The sequence below is a fragment of the Ornithorhynchus anatinus genome, chromosome 8 (assembly GCF_004115215.2).
Source record: "Ornithorhynchus anatinus isolate Pmale09 chromosome 8, mOrnAna1.pri.v4, whole genome shotgun sequence".
NCBI classification, from domain to species: domain Eukaryota; kingdom Metazoa; phylum Chordata; class Mammalia; order Monotremata; family Ornithorhynchidae; genus Ornithorhynchus; species Ornithorhynchus anatinus.
The window spans coordinates 35247543-35267337 of record NC_041735.1 but is presented as its reverse complement, the minus strand read 5'-3'; the positions used below and the strand labels follow the sequence as shown (position 1 = coordinate 35267337).

The following is a 19795-nucleotide window of genomic DNA, read 5'->3' as shown; positions in this document are numbered from 1 at the left end:
AATTCTGAGATAATAGCGATACCATTTTTCCCAGGCTCTTTTGTAGATTTGGGAGGCTGTGCATGTTCAGATGCCATAGAGTCGTTTCCGATCGATAGAGACTCCACGGACATCCCATCTTTTGCCATAAATGTGTATGCACAGTTTTCTTGGTAAAGATAAGCCTCCATCTGTGCAGTAAAAACTTGTCTCTGATGTTATCCTGGATCAATATTTTGATCACCTGATCATTTGCCTTTGATTCTCTCCCATGTCGCTACTGCCCAGCACTGGTGAATCAACTTTGTGCGATGCTTTGTCTTATACTTTTCCATTGTGAGTAACCCTATATGGCATAGCTCTAAGTTTCATCAGCACGCGCAAACTCCCCCGCCACAGTAAGGGGTCAATTCATTTAGAGCGCGCGCTTGGGAGTCAGAGGTCATGGGTTCGAATCCTGGCTCTGCCACTTGGCAGCTGTGTGAACTTGGGCAAGTCACTTAACTTCTCTCTGCCTCACTTACCTCATCTGTCAAATGGGGATGAAGACTGTGAACCTCAAGTGGGACAACTTGATTATCTTGTATCTACCTCAGTGCTTAGGAGGTGCTTGGCACATAGGAAGTGCTTAACAAATGCCAACATTATTATGAGCGAAGCAGTGTGGCTCAGTGGAAAGAGCACAGGCTTGGGAGTCAGGGGTCATGGGTTCTAATTCCGGCTCTGCCACTCGTCAGCTTGACTCTGGGCAAGTCACTTCACCTCTCTGTGCCTCAGTTACCTCAACTGTAGAATGGGGATTAAGACTGAGAGCTCCACTTGTGACAACCTGATCACCTTGTACTCTTCCTCTGCCCCCCGCCCCAGTGCTTAGAACAGTGCTTTGCGGGTAGTAACTGCTTAACAAATACCATCATCATCATTCTTATTATTATCTTCCCAAATAACATTTGACTGTGAATAGACTGCTCATTAATTCTAGATTGTGAGCTAGTTGTGGGAAGCAGCATGGCCTAATGGATAGAGCACAGGCCTGAGAGTCCTTCTGGCATGGGTTCTAATAACAGCTCTCCCATTTGCCTGCTCTGTGACCATGGGCAAGTGACTTAACTTCTCTGTGCCTCAATTTATCTGTAAAATGGGGATTAAGAATGTGAGCCCCATGTGGGAAGTGGACTAGGTCCAACCTGATTAGCTGGTGTCTACTCCAGTGCCTAGACAGTGCCTGGCATATAGTAAGCACTTAAATACCATGATGGCGGGATGGGAGGTGCTTGCCCACTCTGTTGTACTATCCCGAGTGCAAAGTACAGCTCTCTGCACATAATTAGTGCTCAATAAATACCACTCAACTAATGATGTCAAGTGCTCAATGAATACAGGTGATAGAGATCAATGAAGAGTGCGCCCTTCAAGTGTCCCTCTTAAATACTTTCTAGTGTGGGTCTATACTCAGGGAGGTATACATGATGTATTCATATAATAGAAAAATATGATAAATTTCAATGCGTGTCCATTTCAAGACCAGCCAATAGGAGTGAGTGTCCATTTCAAGACCAGCCAATAGGAGCAAATGCTCACTACAAATTATTCTGTTTTTGTGCAGTCTCTCTTGTTCCCCTGTCCCTGAGTATATTGGAGGATGGGGGGCTGGGGGTGTGCACGCGTGCACACACATTGAACCTCCCTAATTTTCCCTCTGATACACCATTCCAGGCCTCTCATCCGTGAATTAAACTAAACCCCACTTGGACCTGCTGACTTTCAATCTGCACACCATGTGGTAACGAAGCATATCTGCTTCTATCATTGAGATTTGCAGCCTAGTGGATAGGGCATGGGTCTGGGAGTCCGAAGGACCTGGGTTCTAATCTCCGCTCTGTCGCTTGTCTGCTGTATGAACTGGGGGGAGTCACTTCTCTGTGCCTGTTAACTCACGGGTAAAATTGGGATTAAGACTACGAGCCTCATGTGACACATGGACTGTCCAGCTTGATTAGCTTCTATCTACCCCAGTGCTTAGTACAGGTCCTTGCCCATAGTGAGCGCTTAAGAAAAACCATGAAAAACTCAGTTTAAAATTGCCAATTTACTATTTATCACATGACTGTACAGGCTCCTAAATTCCTGACATGGGTTCAGGCCAACTTCCTCCGTGTTCGATGTGATATCATTACATAGTGTTATCTGCCTAGCCTAATGCATGCAGTGGCATAAATACCATCACTGATCACCATAGGGAGGTTGTGGCAGATTTTTCTCCCTTCCCCACTCGACCCCCCCCACCTCCAACCAGGACCCCCAAATACCTTCCATTTCCCCTGCACACTCAGCTCCAAAGCACTTACGTACATATCTGTAATACTTATATTAATGTCTCTCTCCCCCTCTAGACTGTGAGGTTATCTGGGGCAGGGAATGTGTCCACCCACTCTGTTTTGTAGCCCCCCCCCCCCCCAGGCACTTAATGTGGCACTTAATGCGGAGAAGCGGCGTGGCTCAGTGGAAAGAGCCCGGGCTTGGGAGTCAGAGGTCATGGGTTTGAATCCCGGCTCTGCCACTTGCCAGCTGTGTGACCTTGGGCAAGTCACTTCACTTCTCTGGGCCTCAGTTCCCTCATCTGTAAAATGGGGATTAAAACTGTGAGCCCCATGTGGGACAACCTGATCACCTTGCATCCCCCCAGCGCTTAGAACAGTGCTCTGCACATAGTAAGCGCTTAACAAATACCACCATTATTATTACTTTGCACACAGTGAGTGCTCAAAAAAGACTGATAGGATCTCAGGTCGAGGCTGATTTTGGTAGATGAGAGGTAGGTCTGAGGGAACTTGTTGCTGGACTGACATGAAGAAGAAAGAAATAGAAATCCAGAACCTATTTGGAGAAAAACAAAACTAAAGACCTCAGTGGAGTTTGTTTAGTTAATGATTGAGGACTTTTGTCCTAACAGAATGTTGTTTTCCTTTCTAACAGTATTGAACACTTATTCTGTACTGGGGTAGAGCATGGTATTAGGTGCTTGGGAGAGTTCAGTAGAGTTAGTAGATCTATGCTCCAGTCGATCAATCCAATCAACCAAGTATTATGGGCTAGTGGAGAGAGCAAGGGCCTGGGAGTCAGAAGGACCTGGGTTCTAATCTTGCCTCTGCCATTTCTCTGCTGTGTGACCTTGGGCAAGTTGCTTCACCTCTCTGTGCCTGTCACCTCATCTGTTTAAAAAAAAAAAAGGGGATTAAAAGTGTGATCCCCATCTGGGACAGGGACTGCGTCCAACCTGTTTAACTTGTATCTACCCCAGCGCTTAGTACCTGGCCCAAAGTGCTCGACAGATGCCATTAAAAAAAATCCCTGTTCTCAGTTTGCAATTTAGCAAGGGCAAGCAGATACTTTAAAAAAAATTATAGGTAGGGAGAGCTAATGAAGTTTAGATTATGGGCAGGGATTGTGCCTACCAGCCTTATTGTAATACATTTTCCCAAGCACTTAATAAAGTGCTCTGCACACAGTAACCACTCAAATACCATTGCTCTATACATAAATGTACTACCTGAAAAGCAGTGTGGCCTCGTGGATAGAGCAAGACCTGGAAATCAGAAGGATCTGGTTTCTAATCCTGGCTCTGCCACTTGTCTGTGTGATCTGGCAAATCGCTTAACTTCTCTGGCCCTCAGTTACTTCATCTGTAAAATGGGATTGACTGTGAGCCCCATGTGGGACATGGGCTATGTCCTAACTGAATAACATATCTACCTCAATGCTTATTGTAGTGCCTGGTACATAGTAAGTGTTTAACAAATTCCACTTAAAAACAAAACAACTCTCCCCAAACTCTGTTGTCAGAAAGTCCAGGATACTTTCTTTGTAGTTTTCTCCCAAGGTTTATTCAATTCCAAAGTGAATGGCAAAATTCATCAGATGCCACCCAGCTATTCTGTAAAGCAAAGGGTTTGGTTCTTTCTAAACCACATGGCTGGGAAAACTCACGCTGTAGTGTCTACCTGTTCTGCTGCTGTGTGTTCACAATCACGCATGCAAATGGATTCCTCAGTAATGCCCTAATTCGCTGAGCCCAAATAGACTCACATTGTTGGAAGATCCATCTCTAATTCTCTAATCATCTTCCAGCCAAATGTGTATTATGAAAAAACCCATAAAAAAAACAAAAACCACAGTTTGAGGCATAATTTATATGTTTCTGAAAAGTCAGAATACTGACAGAATCTTGTCTGGAAGAAGGAAATTTAGCAGAACTTTTGTAATAGCTCAAAGTCGGCATTTCTAGACTGCTTCCTCTCTTTAGCATTTAGAAAGCCCGAAGAAGGGGAACAGAAAAGGAAGCTTAATTGATTTAGAAACACCTTCTTCCCTTCTTACCTAAGGATTGTTTGCCTGACGTGAAATAATAACACATTTAACCGACCATTCTCAAATAAGTCACTCTTTTATGGTATTTAAGCACTTACTGTGTGTGAGACTCTGGGGTAGATAGAAGCTAATCAGGGTGGACACAGTCCCTGTCTCAATCCCCTGTCTTAATCCCCATTTTACAGATGAGGTAACTGAGGCCCAGAGAAGGTGAGTGACCTGCCCAAGATCACATAGACAAGTGGTGGAGTGAGGATTAGAACTCCAGTTCTTCTGATTTCTTAGGCCATGCCCTATCCATTAGGCATGGTACCTTTTTACTAGCCTCAGAATTGTATCCACTGTGTTAACTGTAAACGGAGGGTAGGATATTTAGTATATCAGAAAATGTAGGAAAAACCGGGTGGACTCTTTATGCTAATGTATGGAGACCAGAACTTTTAGTATGGAGGGCCCAATTCATCAAAGATGTACAGGTAATTTAGAGTGTATTTGTATGTGTGAAGTATGGCGGTTGAGAAGAGAGGTGGGGTGTGATGATTTTGCAGAGGGATATGTTTGTGCATTTCTAATTCCTTCATATCAGAGATAGAACTCCAGATCCAGACCGCTCGATGCAAAGTCTTCCTTTTCCAGTTGCAGACCCTAGACACTGCATATGGCGTATACTCTGAGGAATATTTGTTTCATAAAATAGCTAAGTGGGAAGAGATTGAATTTGACCAAGGATGGAGGGGAGAAAGCAACAGCACCGTTATCCCCACAGCACTTTATACATATCTTTAAATTATATATTATCGGTTATTCCAATTAATGTGTCTCACCCTCTAGACTGTAAGCTCTGTGGTTAGGGAACGTCTGCTAATTCTATTGTATTGTACTCCCCCAAGTACTATGTGCTTGGTACGTAGTAAGTGCTCAGTAAATACCACTGATTGTAGTAACTGGTACCAAATTAATGCATTTTAGGGCAGACACTAGAGGTTTGGTATAGAGATTGCCAACGTATTTTTTTTTAATGTATTTAAGGGCTTACTATGTGCCAGGCTCTGTACTAAGTGCCGGGGTAGGAAAAAGATCCAATCCCTGACCCACATTGGGCTCACAGTCTGTCAGAGGAAAGATTTAATCCCCATTTCACAGAGGCACAGAACAGTTAAATGACTAGCCCAAGGCCACACAGCAGACAAGTGGCAGAGCCAGCATTAAAATCCATATCCTCTGACTCTCAGGCTTTTAGTCTTTCCACGAAGCCACACGGCTTTTGATCTTGCCTCTGGTTTTGGACCGGAACTGTTTCGAGCAGGTGTATGTAGTAGGGGTTCTGCCCCTTTAAAAGCCCCCCATTAACCCCTTATAACTAGGCTGGGACTCTTGATTCTTGAGGGACTCATTACTAGACTCTTTCCTGATAGGCAGACCCCTGAAAATTGGCCTTCCAAGATTACCATCTCCTCCTGCCCCTAAAACCGGTTCTGGTATACCTTGTAGGCATCGAGCTCTTCGTCAAATTTTAGTGTGTTAGTTGCTCCACGCTGTCTATGCATGCATACATACGCTGTGATATTTAAGTGCTTACTATGTGCCAGGCACCGTTCTAAGCCCTGGGTTAGAGAACGGTGCTTAGAACATAGTAAGGCGTTTCACAAATACCACAATTATTATAAAAAGTAATCAGGTTGGATACAGTACTGTGTCCACAGTGTTAATCCAGATAACTGAGACACAGAGAAATGACCTGCCCAGAGTCTCACAGCAGACAAGTGGCAGAAATGGAATTAGAACCCATGTCCTTCTGCCTCCCGGACTCATGTTTTACGGAATGTGCAGTGGAGAAGAGCCTTTTATGGGGCAGTGTGCTCCTGTGGAATTGCAAATGGGGGGTGGGGAAATGAATGTTTTAAGGCTTGCGTCTCCATCATCAAATTATGTGCTCCTTGAAGGGAGGGCCCAAGGCCTCTTATAATTACTGTACTCAATCAAGCACTTGATTGAGGGTTCTATACTCAGGCGGTGCTCGATATTCATGAACAGATACAGTTTTCATTGGTGGTGAATTGGGGGTACTCTCCTGTTCCTGATGGCCAAACAGTTGTTGTCAGTTATTGCTTGACCAGTATATCTGTATATTTTGGGGCATCCTAGCTGTCTGTCCTAAGACTCCACCAACTGGCCCGTGAAAATGCCACCAATAACGTTTATACAACAGATGCTTAAAAGCCGAGCAAAACAGTTGCGTCGTGGGGTCTAAAGCATCCATTTCTACCTTGGAACTGGGCCATCAAGACAAATGTCTATAAGTGAATTCATTTGGGAACATTTGGGCTTTTGGGAAGGGACAAAACACAAATAAATTGTTTGATCTGCCAGTGACCATTGTAAGTTAGAGAAGAATGCAACTGGGAATGGTGTTAGGATTTCCTCGCCATTACAAAGTCACCTAGATAACAACAGCAGAGTTACTTCTAAGTCTCATTCATTGGGAAAGGAAATATAAAGAGAATAGGTATGAAAATGAAATTAATTTCAAGATCACAATTCTATTGATACTAAGTGAGCACTTTTTGCTGAGCACTGTACTTGGCAGTTGGGAGAGTACAATAGCAGACACAAACTCAATTTAGCAAGGGAGATGCACTAAAATTATAGGTAGAGAGAAGTAGAGTTTGAAGATATGTTCGTAAGTTTTACGATGAGGAGGGAGGGCTTAGGGAGTGAGCACTCTGGCACGTAGTGACTCTGAGCGGGGAGAGCTTCCTCGAGGAGATGTTATTTTAGTTGGGCTTTGAAGTTGGGGAGAATCCGTGCCCTCCTCTCGTGACACGGACTCGAGCCAACGATGCTTTCAGATTATTGCTATTGTTCTTGTCTGTCCGTCTCCCCCGATTAGACTGTAAGCCCGTCGAAGGCCAGAGACTGTCTCTATCTGTTACCGATTTGTAAATTCCAAGCGCTTAGTACAGTGCTCTGCACATAGTAAGCGCTCAATAAATACTATTGAATGAATCTCCTTCCTCACGTGGAGCGAAAACCTGATTACGTTGTTGTCTTTTATGCTTTCGATTCGTGACCGACCCATAAGGATGCCGTGGACCCATCCCTCCCAGAATGCCCCACCTCCACCTGCAGTCATTCTGGTAGTGTATCCATAGAGTTTTCTTGGTAAAAATACGGAAGCGGTTTACCGATGCCTCCTTCCGTGCAGCAAGCCTGAGTCTCAGCCTTGGACTCTCCCATGCCGCTGCTGACCAGCCCAGGTGATTTTTGACTTGTAGCAGATTGCCTTTCACTGGCTAGCCACTGCCCAAGCTAGGAATGGAATGGGTAGGCCTCTGCCTGACTCTCCCTCCCATAGATGAGACTGGTAGAGTACTGGAAACTCTCCAGGTGCGACCCTGAGAGGTGGAAAACTCGATTCTAGAGAGGCCCAAATCCAGATTCAGCATATAGTAAGAAGGGCTGAAATGCCACTCTCCTCAGTCTTTCGATGGTGGGTGTCTTAGTGACTAGAATGCTGGTAGAGAGATAGGGACCGTTCTCTGCTTTCACCAAGGATGGAGGTGCAGTGTTAAAGTGACCACGTTCTGTTCTTCCACTGTCGTATTTATCGAGCGCTTTCTGTGGGCAGAGTACCGACCTAAATGGTTGGGAGAGTTCAATATAATAAAAAAAGACAGTTCCCTCCCCCTTTGAGCTGCATCTCCTCTAGTGAGTTTCCCTGAACGAGGAGTTGGTCGAGAATGCAGTCGCTGTATTACGGGAGACCCGAATGTCTAGCAAAGCAAGCATGAAATGTAAGCAAATAACTTTGTTTACGGTCATATGTAGCAAAATCTACCTTGATATGGGATGACGCCTTTCGGGCTTGCTACTGAAACCCCGTTTGAAAGGAAGGGAGCGGAACCAATGTTCTGTAAACCAAAGTCTTGTGGCGGAGAAGCCGAGTGATGTTAAACACAATCTGAAAAATGGTGAATCCCGTCTTTTTTCCCCAAGCTCTGCCTTCTGCGAGACTTCCTTGATCCATCGGTGATGTTTATTGAGCGCTTACTGCGTGCTGAACAGTGAGGCTTAGTGGAGTGAGTACACTAAGAGTACCTGGGCTCTAATCCTGCCTCCACCAATTATCTGCTGGGTGACCTTGGGAAGTCACTTAACTTCTCTGCGCCTGTTACCTCATCTGTAAAATGAGGATTAAGACTGTGAGGTCCATGAGGGACAGGGTCTGTAACCAAAACTTAATAAGATTGTATCTACCCCGGTGCTTAATACAGTGCCTGGAGTTTAGTAAACACTTAATTTTGTTCGAAGCATCTTGTATCTAATTAGTGGTAGCTAAGGGGTGGATGGGGGAAGAGTACAATACCACAGAGTTGGGAGACACATTCCCTGACCACAGCGAGCTTTTAAGCTCTCTACTCCTACAGAAACAGGCCTAGTTGAAGTTCTGTAACTTATGTTTATCTCCCCTCTGGACTGTAAGCTTATCGTGGGCAGGGAATGGGTCAGTTTTATTGTTGTACCGTCCTCTCCCAAGTACTTAGTACACTGCTGTGCACAGTCAGTGCTCAAAAAATATGACCGACCCTGAACACCTGTGATTGGATGACCCACCGGGCTTCCTTCGGGCCTCGAGCTCCTTCGTTTTCCCGGAGAGTGTATGCACGGCAACTGGAATCAGTTTCCCTGAGCACTGATCTGACCAGGGCATTTCTGACCTCACATGGACCCATTAAACTGAAACTCCTGATGGGGGGCTTCAATCACCTCCATCAACAGGGTCCCTCCACCATCTGCCCACCTCTCCTCCTGTATCCCAACGACGGCCTACGGCTCTATTCAAGCAACCCTAATCGTGGCCTAAACGTCGATCGCCCCATTATCGTGCGGAAACTCTTGGTTACCTAGACCGGCTACCCCTCCTTTCTTCAGAAACTGCTATCGTTTATCCTCCTCTGTAGTCTTGTTAAGAAGCCACCTCCTCCCCTGAAGCCTTCCCTGGTTCAGTGTTGCTGCTCTAGTCATGCCAAGATATTTTTTTCCACCTGGCTCAGCACATATAGCTCTGGAAAATGGATAGACATAATACCGGGCTGTAGTCTACTTGTTGGTATCTTTCAGAGGTGAATGTTAGCTCTTAAGCATCTTTCTCACCCTATGGAGCTGACTTTGTTTCCTTGTTTTCCTGATGACCGTGTGTCCGCCAAGAGCGTGGATCATGATTTGCTGTTCTTGCCTAATTCTCCTCCGTGCTGAGTACAGTGCATTGCCCAAATTGGAAATGATGGTGATAAAATAGCAAAAATGGGATCAAATATTCACCCTCATTTTGGTGCTTTCTGACTTTCTTCTTCAGTCCAGTGTGAACCGAGAAGCAGCGTGGCCTAATGGAAAGAGAGTGGGCCTGGGAGTCGGAGGACCTGAGTTCTAGTCCTGGATCCACCATTTGTCTGCTGTGACCTTGGGAAAGTCACTTAAACCACCTTATCTGGGACAGAGACTGATCTGTTTTTGTTGTATGTACCCCAGACATTTAATAGATACCACAACCAGTGTGGGAATCCCATCGTAACAACTGCGTATGGCTCAAAGCTGAACTAAGTGATTCGGAGCGGGTAATTGCTAGGAAACTGATTATTTGACCTCCCATTCTTGGACTTTCATATCCCTTTAAGAGCATCAAGATTCCATTCCATATGCTGAGAACTGGTAAAACATAATAGCACCTGTGCATATAAAAGGACCCAGACTGTGAGATGTATACTCTATTATGCCTTTCCCGTTTAAATGCTTCCTGCTTTTCAAGCATAATAGATGAGTAAATCACACATAAAAAATTCAGAGAAAAGGTCTTTTCCTGCACATTATTAGGAAATTGTTGGAGTCCTTGCCTATTACGCGAGGTCATCTTTCCCTTGTTATTAAATGACAGCGGTCATTAAAATGCCAAACATATTTTGACAGAATTCACTTTATAAAATGTCAGCAAGTCTGTATGTTTTTATTAGTTTGTTCCAAATCAATTTAGAAATTTCAATAGAACGCTTGTAAGTATTCCCAAAGCAATGTCCATTTCTGACTTGGTGCACAAAAAAATATTACAAATTAATCAGATTTTCAGATTTCTGCATAATGGCTTTGCACGTTTATTGCTTAATCCTATTATAAAATGTTGTTATGATTGACACATGGCTGTGGAGATAGAAGTCAATTGAATAATATGTAGCAGTCAATTTTATTTGTAGCTTAATGTGCTGAAGTATTTTTTTTCCACATTTCCATTATTTATAAGTCTATCCCCTTGGAGAATAGATGGAAGAATTTGTTTTAAATGAGCCGATAATACCTTCTTTAAAATTTATAAGTATGACAGACTGTGGGCAGGGAACATGTCTAGCAACTCTGTGTTTTCCTCTCCCAAGGGTTTAGTACAGTGCTCTGCACACAGTAAGTGCTCAATAAAGACCACTGATTAAATGTGCGGTTTCCACCACTTTTAGTACGATTAGCAGCGTAGCTGAAGTGGATAGATCACAGGTCTGGGGATCCAGGACCAGGGTTCTGATCCTCGCTCGGCCACTGCTCTGCGGTGTGACCTTGGACGAGTCACTTCCCTTCTGTGTCTGTTACCTCGTCTGTAAAATGGGGATTAAGGCTGTGAGCCCCATGTGGGCCGGGGACTAAATCCAACCTGATTTAGCTTGTATTTATCCCAGCACTTAGAACAGTGCCCGTTACACAGTGTTTTAACAGATTCCATTTCAGAAAGAAAAAGAAAGGGAAACAGATGCGTAGACACCTCCCAGAATGTTTGCAAGTTGAGCCACCAAGAAAGACTCTGGCCTTAGGAGGGTAGTTGACAGTTAGTACTGGATTCTGACAGCTTTTATAAACACATATAGAAGGAACTCAGCTTGTCCGCCTCTACTCATGGGACAAACTGAGTAGAGAGATTTAAAACACTTGATAAGGACCTTGTTTTTTGAAGACACCAATTTTTTGGGTGTGGGGGGCATTTTTGTGTCGTGTGGGTTTGTTTTTTTTCTTAAACCTGCCATGGGTTTGGGTCCTAAGTAAGAAGCAGAGACTGGGAGGAGGAAGAGCATAATTAAGAGCTGCAGGAGATGTGACTTGCTCCTATTGTAGATCTATTTTTTTTCTGTGAAAAATTAGAGAAGCAGTTGCTCACCTAAGCATAAGAGATTCGGTCCCAAGGCATCAAGACAGCTCATGTCCTGTATGTAAATTGATATATAATGCAAACTGGAATCATCAGTTTCACTCCTGCTAGGTCCTTGAGAGCTCCGGGAATGAAGGGGCCATTGGGGAAGGTGCATTAGCATAATTCATGCATCCGATAAGTGATCTGAGCCCCAGCGCTATTGATAAACCACTTTGGCATATCATTTGCAGCTAGATGCTCCGTGACATCTCGGGGACAAGTAGCCACTTTGTTCTCGGGCCGGATGCTAAGATTGCGCTTCTCTGTTTGGATCACAGGGGCCAGAGGAAACCCAGCACAAACGGATCCAGGCACGGCAGACCAGCCGTCTCATTCAGGATTCCCTGTCGGACCTCAGGTGAGTCCGTTTCGAATGCTTTCCATTTTGAGCTGCACCTGGAACAGTCTGACGCCTAAATGAACGAGTGAGCAGAGGAGGAGAAAAGTTATTGTTGAAGAGGATGTGATGGCATTATTGATTACCTGGATCCAGGACAAGTCTGTCATTTTTAAAAGCGTGTTCTGTTGAAGAGGCACCTTTTGGAAGGGAAAACCCAGTCTGACACTGGGTTTCTATTTGTTTTGCAGACATTAAAACTTTAATGGTTAGAAGGTGATTAAAATGAAGTTATTTCTACCCTCTCCTAGCCACTTTTGAAATACAGGACATGATTTAATATTAAAAAAAAGTCAATGCAATTTTAATGGGAGTTCAGCTTATTGGGTTTGACAGTACTGTACATCACATGAAGCTTGTACATTAATAAAGAAATACATTCATTATTTTTTAAAGTCCAATATTTGTAATTTTTTTGCAACCTGGTGTGGAGATGTGGAACATGATTTTGAGAAGCTGAGGCTTTTTATCCATGTCACTATGCATAGGAGCTCCAGAGGTTCCTCTCACTAGGCTAGAAATGCTTCTCTAGTCGGTTTTGGCATAACGTATGCTTTCGGTCGTCGTGTAGATTTTCATCATGCATTTTTGATGGTATTGGTCATGTGCTTACTATATGGGATGCGCTGTTCTAAGAGCCGGGGTAGCTGGTTAATCAGGTTGGATACAGTCCAGGGCCCACATGGGGCTCATAGTTCAAGTAGAAGGAAAATGGGTATTTAATCCTCATTTACAATTGAAGAAACTGAGGCACCAAGAAGACTTGCCCAAGGTCACGCAGCTGGCAAGTGGCAGAGCTGGGATTGGAACCCAGGTCCTCTGAGTCCCAGGCCTGTGTTTTTATCCATTAGGGCACATTGTTTCCATGGTAGCACTGTTTTCCAGAATTAGGAAACGATTCTCCCAACAATTTACATCTGTCGGCGCACAATGCAATGCATCGTTTTTATGATGTGTTGGACACAGGTGTTTACATGTACATGAAGTTCTTCAGAAAACCAATCCCCATATTATAAGAGAATGGACTGTAGACTCCCAAGAAACTGGTACAGTGCTCAGACCCTGCGAGGGTTAAAATACTAATGATAATGGTGGGATGTGTGATGTCATAATCCAGTTTAGATAATTGTCTCTTGATTTTCTTCCACTTTGCTCCTGGAAAATAATTCTGGATCTGGGCTTAGAGAAATTCTTTCTTGGTGATGGGATTAGTCTTGCCCTTTCTATTGAATTAGCCAGAACAGGGTCCTAATTGCAGTGTGTTCCCTTTAACCAGGGGGAGTTAGTGTGCGCGCGCATGCGTGCTCTTTTTAGGAAACTCGGATCCCCCGGGCCTAAAGGTCTTAAAATGCAAGATAGACACCCATTTGTCTGAAGTGAGAGAGATGAAGGCCTGTGCGGAGCTGAGATTTGTATGTTCTTGTCAAATGCCTCCTATGTCCTGGGAAACTGCCAGTGGCAGTGGGTCTAAGAAGCACAGTGGGCTTGAAGAGAAACTGTGTGGGACCAGAAATCGGGAGATGCGGGTGCTAGGTAGGTGACTGGCTTGAGCACGTATTCCAGTGCCTTAAGAAGGAAGCTCTGTCTTGGGCCTCACCCACCTTCTTGACCAGGATATAGTGACTGAACATGAGTGCCACATTCCAATCTGCCATAATGACTGACTTAATGTCAAAATAGTGATAGCCTGGCTTCTGCTCAGACCCCTGGGTAGAGGAGAACAAATTAGATTAGAGATGTGGCGATGCTTTGAGAGTAGAACAGATCTATAAATACTACACATTTTCTATGCCTCTGAGAGACTGGGGAACCTCTAAGGAAGACCGAACTGTGATCCTTCGGTCACTTTGGAGAGAAATACTAAAGACTTGTCAGCCCTGAATCAATTTCTCCAAGGCCTCCCTTCTCTAAGAAGCTGCAGAAACCTTGGGTCCGGCCCACCATTGGTGGTTCAGGCTGGCGAACGACATATAATAATAATAACAATAATTATAATAAGGGAATTTGTTAGGCGCTTACTATGTGCCAGGCACTGTACTAAGCCTGACTGGACCTGGGTTTGGTCTCAGACATGATCAAGGGTTGACAGTACAGTATAAGAGTTGGTAGACACATTCCCTGCCCATAACAAGCTTCCAGTCTAAGCAAACCTATCACTTACCCACAGGAAGTGCAACTTCCCTTAGAAGCCAAGATGGCTAGAAGCAGAATGGCTTAGTGGATAGAGCATGAGGCTGGGAATCAGACCCGGGTTCTAACCCTGGCTCCGCCACACGTTTGCTGTGTCACCTTGGACAAGTCAGTTAACTTGTCTGGTCCTCAGTTACCTCATCTGTAAAATGGGGATTAAGAGGGTGAGCCCCAAGTGGAACAAGGACTGTGTCCAACCTGAGTATTTTGTATCTACCCCAGGACTTAAAACAGTGCTCGGTATATAGTAAGCACTCAATAAGTACCACTATTATTATTAAGGTATTGACATGTATACTCCCTGGATTCCAAATCACCAAGCGTAACTGTTCCCCGTCAACTTGGAAGAAAAGTTGAGACCCCCCTTCCAAATTCAAAAGGCCCGGGATGATCCTTTCCCCTCAGTTTGCTTCAGGCTAGCCTGGACCCAGGTGAGATCCAGTGGGCTGAACTTTCATTCGGTAGTATTTATTGAGAGCTTACTGTGTGCGGAGCACCACCCTAAGCGCTTGGAAAGTATAAATCGGCAACAGATAAAGACAATCCCTACCCAACAATGGGCTCCCACTCTAGAAGGGGGAGACCGACAACACAACTAGTAGACAGGCATCACCTTCTGTCCCAAAGACCCAGAGAAAGTAAAGGAAACAGAATCCGCATCACTTCCCCTTGGCAAGGGATAAACGGCCACTAACCCTGAAAGGAGGGAAAATGATGATCTAGAAGTAAGGCAGCTCTGGCTTCTGGGACGTCTTGGGTTCTGTGGTAGAGGGGGAAAAAAAAAAATATTTATCTGCTTTATTGCAGTCACTGCTGACAGCACAACAGTTGGCCTCTGCAGTTGCTGGGGTGATGCCAGGAGGCACGCCAACGCTCAACCAACCTATTCTTATTCCTTTCAACATGGCCGGACAGCTGGGGGGTCAACAAGGACTGGTCCTCACCCTGCCCACCGCCAATCTCACCAACATCCAAGGGCTGGTAGCGGCAGCTGCGGCAGGAGGCATTATGACGTTGCCATTGCAAAATCTACAAGGTAAGTCTCGTCTCTCTGGGGGCGGCGGAGGGGCGGGGGTTGTTCTGGGCCTTCAGGCCCGTGAACCCACCACTGAGAAAGTCCTGGGCGATACTCTTGGCTCCTGCCGAAGTACTCCGGCAACTTCATCTACCCCTCGGAGGCTTTCTTAACTTACTAAAAGACATTTTTCTGACATAGGCGGTCCCTTGGAACCGTGTCAGAGATTCTAGAGCGGGTACCCCAGCTGCCTCCCGCCAACCGTCAGGATAAACCTGTCAGGAATCTGGATGCAGTGTCCGTAAGCAGTTCTTACCCCGGGGGGTTTCTCCTGGGCACTCTGGATGAGAGAGGAGTATCCGGAGATGGGGTCTGGGTCTCTGATCCTGCCAATGCCACCGGGGTCTCAGGATTCCCACCTCTAATGTGCAGAGAAACGTTATTCACAGGACTGTGAAAAGGCTGAAGTCTTCTCAAGCTGAAAGGGACCCTTCAAGTGTGACCTACTGTTGGTAGAGGTCTGTTCTAGGACTGAAATGCATTTTTGGCCTTGCTCTGTGACGGGGAAAAAAAGACCCAACAAAAAAACAGCTCTTGATCTTTGACTTTGTCTCATACTCAGGATTCTAATAACCCATTTCTACAGTAAGGTCTCTTTACCATGCTTCGTTGTTTTGGTGCGTAACCCTAACCATTTCTAAAAGGGCTCGGATTGTGAAGGAGATTTCTCTGGGCTCAGATGAGAGCTTCCAAAGGTTGCACAGAAGCTCTGGGATATGAAGTCTTAACGTCTGTTAAGAAATCGGGTACATCTTTCCTGCCTTAGTCCATCCTGCCAGTAACGTAACAGAGTATCTTATCCTTCAAATCAACCAGCCTCACATGGACAGTTGTTAGATTTCCTTGGATAATTGTGGTATTTAAGCACTTACTATGTGCTGAGTACTATGCTAAGCACTGGGGTAGATACAATAATAATAATAATATTGTATTGGAAAGTATAAATATTTCGAATCCTGGGTTCGAATCCTGGCTCCGCCACTTGTCAGCTGTGTGACTGTGGGCAAGTCACTTCACTTCTCTGTGCCTCAGTTACCTCATCTGTAAAATGGGGATGAAGACTGTGAGCCCCACGTGGGACAACCTGATTCCCTTGTGTCTACCCCAGCGCTTAGAACAGTGCTCTGCACATAGTAAGCGCTTAACAAATACCAACATTATTAGTATATTCCCTGCCCACAAGCTTACGGTCTAGAGGGGGAGACAGACAATATAAATAAATTACAGATTATGTACATAAGTGCTGTGTTAAGTCAGAGTTTATTCAGAAGCTTTAAGCACATCTTAGATAAAGTCCAACCACAGCAACCTTCTTGAATAGATTGAAGCATTCGAATCTACCGAAACTAATGACAAGGCAACCCGTTAACCTGAGGAACCAATTTTGGTTGTTTTTTCTGCCGACATGATCCGAGCTCACACCTTTTGGTGCTTCTCATGTGCTTCACCTTGTGTGTCTTTTAAAATTTAATGTCAGTGGACCACTTTTTATCATGGCTGTAAATGGTTTTTGCTTTAATGTTTAAAATAATGTCTCCCACATACCATTACGTTGCGTCAAGGAACCTGCCATTCATAAATCATAGATGGAAAGGACCCGCTAATGCACAAATTTTGCTTGTTTAAAATTGGAGAGCGCATGTAAAGTAGGAAAGTCTAGATTAAGAAAATAAGGGAGGAATGGTTCAGTGTAAAAGAGGACGTAAAGTGAAGCGAGAGGCTTTTTAGCCAAGTTGGTTGATGAAATCTTAATGAAGAAATAGGCATACAAATGTATCCCTCCATTCAGCACATTTGTGATTATGGACCTTATAGAGTAGTCTGAATGCGTTCACAGAGTTCTTGCATCCAGAATTAATTCTGCTTTATTAGGGCGGGGATCGTAGAACCCTTGCACTGGCTCTGTTTTGCTCTTTTATGGCTGCGGATCTGTATCCTTGTTGGTTTTGAATGACAGGCGAGTAGCGGTGGTGAGGGCATTTACTTGTTCCCTACTCTACTTGTTCCCTTTGCTCTCCCCCACTCCCAGCCCAACAGCACTTATGTACATATCTGTAATTTCATTTATTTGTATCGATGTCTTCCCCCCCCCCCCACCCCCTCACCAGACTGTAAGCTCGTATGTGATTGTGCAGATCACTGGGAAGAGTACAACGCAACAATAAACATAGTAAGCGCCAAATAAATATGGATGTATGAACACTTTTTAGGCTTTACTCTCAACCAGGCACTGGGGGATTGTGGCCCAAGATTCCAACTTTGTAGAATTTACAAACTAATGAGGAAGATATGTACAAAATAAGAACTCTATATCGAGGTTTACAGGTACGTGTCTAAATGCCGGGAAGTTCTGGTGGATGTCAGTGAGTTAATTGTGGGGGATTCTGAAAGCACGGTTGAACAAGGAGTTATGGAGAGGACATTCCAAGATGGGAAAGGTGGAGTGAGGGATGGGAGAGTCGCCTGAGAGGATCTGCAAGGACGTAAGCCTGAACAGAGGAGCGATGTAGCGGGAACAGAGTCAGCACGGTAGGGAGAAACTTGATTGTAAACAACTTTGAACTTGGTGGTCAGAATGTTCTGATGTAGTAAGCTGAGGAAGAGGAGGACAACCGTGAGTGCCTCGACATTTAAAAAAGCTGATCTGTGCTTCTGTCTGCAGGATGGACTGGATAGAAGTGGGGAAACCAGGAAGGAAGCTGGGTCAGTAGGTGAGGAATGAGGAGACGGGGTGATGAAGGGAACTAAGTGAGAGGGCACATGACTGTATTTTATAAAAGGTGTGGTAGGGCCATTATAGGATTTATTGTTGTTTGCTTTTTTTTCCCCTTTGGTATTTAAGCACTTAAATTGTGCCAGGCACTATACTAGGCACTAGGGTAGATATAAATTCTATTCCCGATTCTATTTAGTTGCCATTGTTTTTATGAGATGTTCTTCCCCTCGACTCTATTTATCGCCATTGTTCTCGTCTGCCCGTCTTCCCCGATTAGACCGTAAGCCCGCCAAACGGCAGGGACTGTCTCTATCTGTTGCCGACTTGTACGTTCCAATCGCTTAGTACAGTGCTCTGCACCTAGTAAGCGCTCAATAAATACTATTGAATGAATGAATGCAAATTAATCAGGTTAGACACAATCCCTATCCCACGTAGGTTTCACAGTCTTAATCTCCATTCTGAAGATGGGGTAACAGCACAGAGAAGTGAAGTGACTTACCCAAGGTCACACGGCAGACAAGTGGCACGGCCGGGATTAGAACCCAAGTCTTTCTGACTCCGGCCTGTGCTTTATCCAATAATAATAATAATAATAATGTTGGTATTTGTTAAGCGCTTACTATGTGCAGAGCACTGTTCTAAGCGCTGGGGTAGACACAGGGGAATCAGGTTGTCCCACATGGGGCTCACAGTCTTCATCCCCATTTTACAGATGAGGTAACTGAGGCCCAGAGAAGTGAAGTGACTTGCCCAGAGTCACACAGCTGACATGTGGCAGAGCTGGGATTTGAACTCATGACCTTTGCTATGCTATTGCTTGCTCCTTATTGCTTATTGCTCTACAAATTCCAGGACGCCAGAATGAGACGACAGCCACTGAAGCTTGAAGTTGGTAGGATCAAAAAGAAGTAAATGTTTACACGATAGATGGGAAACAATTGGAGTTCACTGTCAAGAGATCCTGTAGAAGCTGAAAATATCAGGAGATTCGAGAAGGGCTTTAATGAGAATAATAATAATGTTGGTATTTCTTAAGCGCTTACTATGTGCAGAGCACTGTTCTAAGCGCTGGGGTAGATACAGGGTAATCAGGTTGTCCCACTTGAGGCTCACAGTCTTCATCCCCATTTTACAGATGAGGTAACTGAGGCACCGAGAAGTGAAGTGACTTGCCCACAGTCACACAGCTGACCAGCGGCAGAGCCGGGAGTCGAACTCATGACACATGGATGACTTGTTCCTAGTGGGATGTGGAGGGATGTTTGAGATAGAGTATACGCTCCTTGTGGGGAGGGTTTGCTTCTACCAACTCTATTGTACTTTTCCAAGTGCTTAGTACAGTGCGCTGCACACAGTAAGTGCTCAGTAAGTAGCATTGGTTGAGGGAGAAGTTTATAAGAAGCCTCTCTATACATTAGCCTGGATTTCCAGGGGAATCAGCCTTTATTTTGCAGAGCACTGCACTAAGCTTAAGAGGGGTGTTACAACAGAGTTGATAAAAATGAACCCTGCCTATGAGGAGCTAACAGTGTACGGGGGGAGGTAACCATTTAAAATAGATAATGGATAAGGGAAATACTAAAACCTATATTTCTACTCATATTCTGTGTGGCTGGAGTGAATATTCCAAGTGCTGAACATTTTGTTGCTATGTTGGAGACTATTTCACTAGATGGACCAATGGACTCATTTAGAACAGTGCTTGGTACATCAGTAAGCGCTTAACAAACACCATGATTATTATTAATTATTATTACCCAGTCAGACCATTGCTTGTAGTCAAATTCTTTGACGTTTTCTCGAGTTTGCAAATGCCTGTCCAGTAATGGAAGGGGCGGTGGCAAC

The 19795-nt window shown here is 44.6% G+C and overlaps 1 protein-coding gene and 1 non-coding gene across 2 annotated transcripts in view; one reads left to right on the top strand and one right to left on the bottom strand.

The window, feature by feature from the left end:
* POU6F2 (POU class 6 homeobox 2) overlaps nucleotides 1–19795 on the top strand; it is a 314537-nt gene that overhangs the window by 76793 nt on the left and 217949 nt on the right. Inside the window, exons 2-3 of the mRNA XM_001512057.5 lie at nucleotides 11848–11927; nucleotides 14964–15192. Of these exons, the coding sequence (XP_001512107.4) occupies nucleotides 11848–11927; nucleotides 14964–15192 (309 nt within the window). The remainder of the gene's footprint in view (nucleotides 1–11847; nucleotides 11928–14963; nucleotides 15193–19795) is intronic.
* Nucleotides 7615–7752, bottom strand: LOC114813913. The gene has a single exon (XR_003761658.1). It is a non-coding gene; the product is annotated as a small nucleolar RNA SNORA7 (small nucleolar RNA).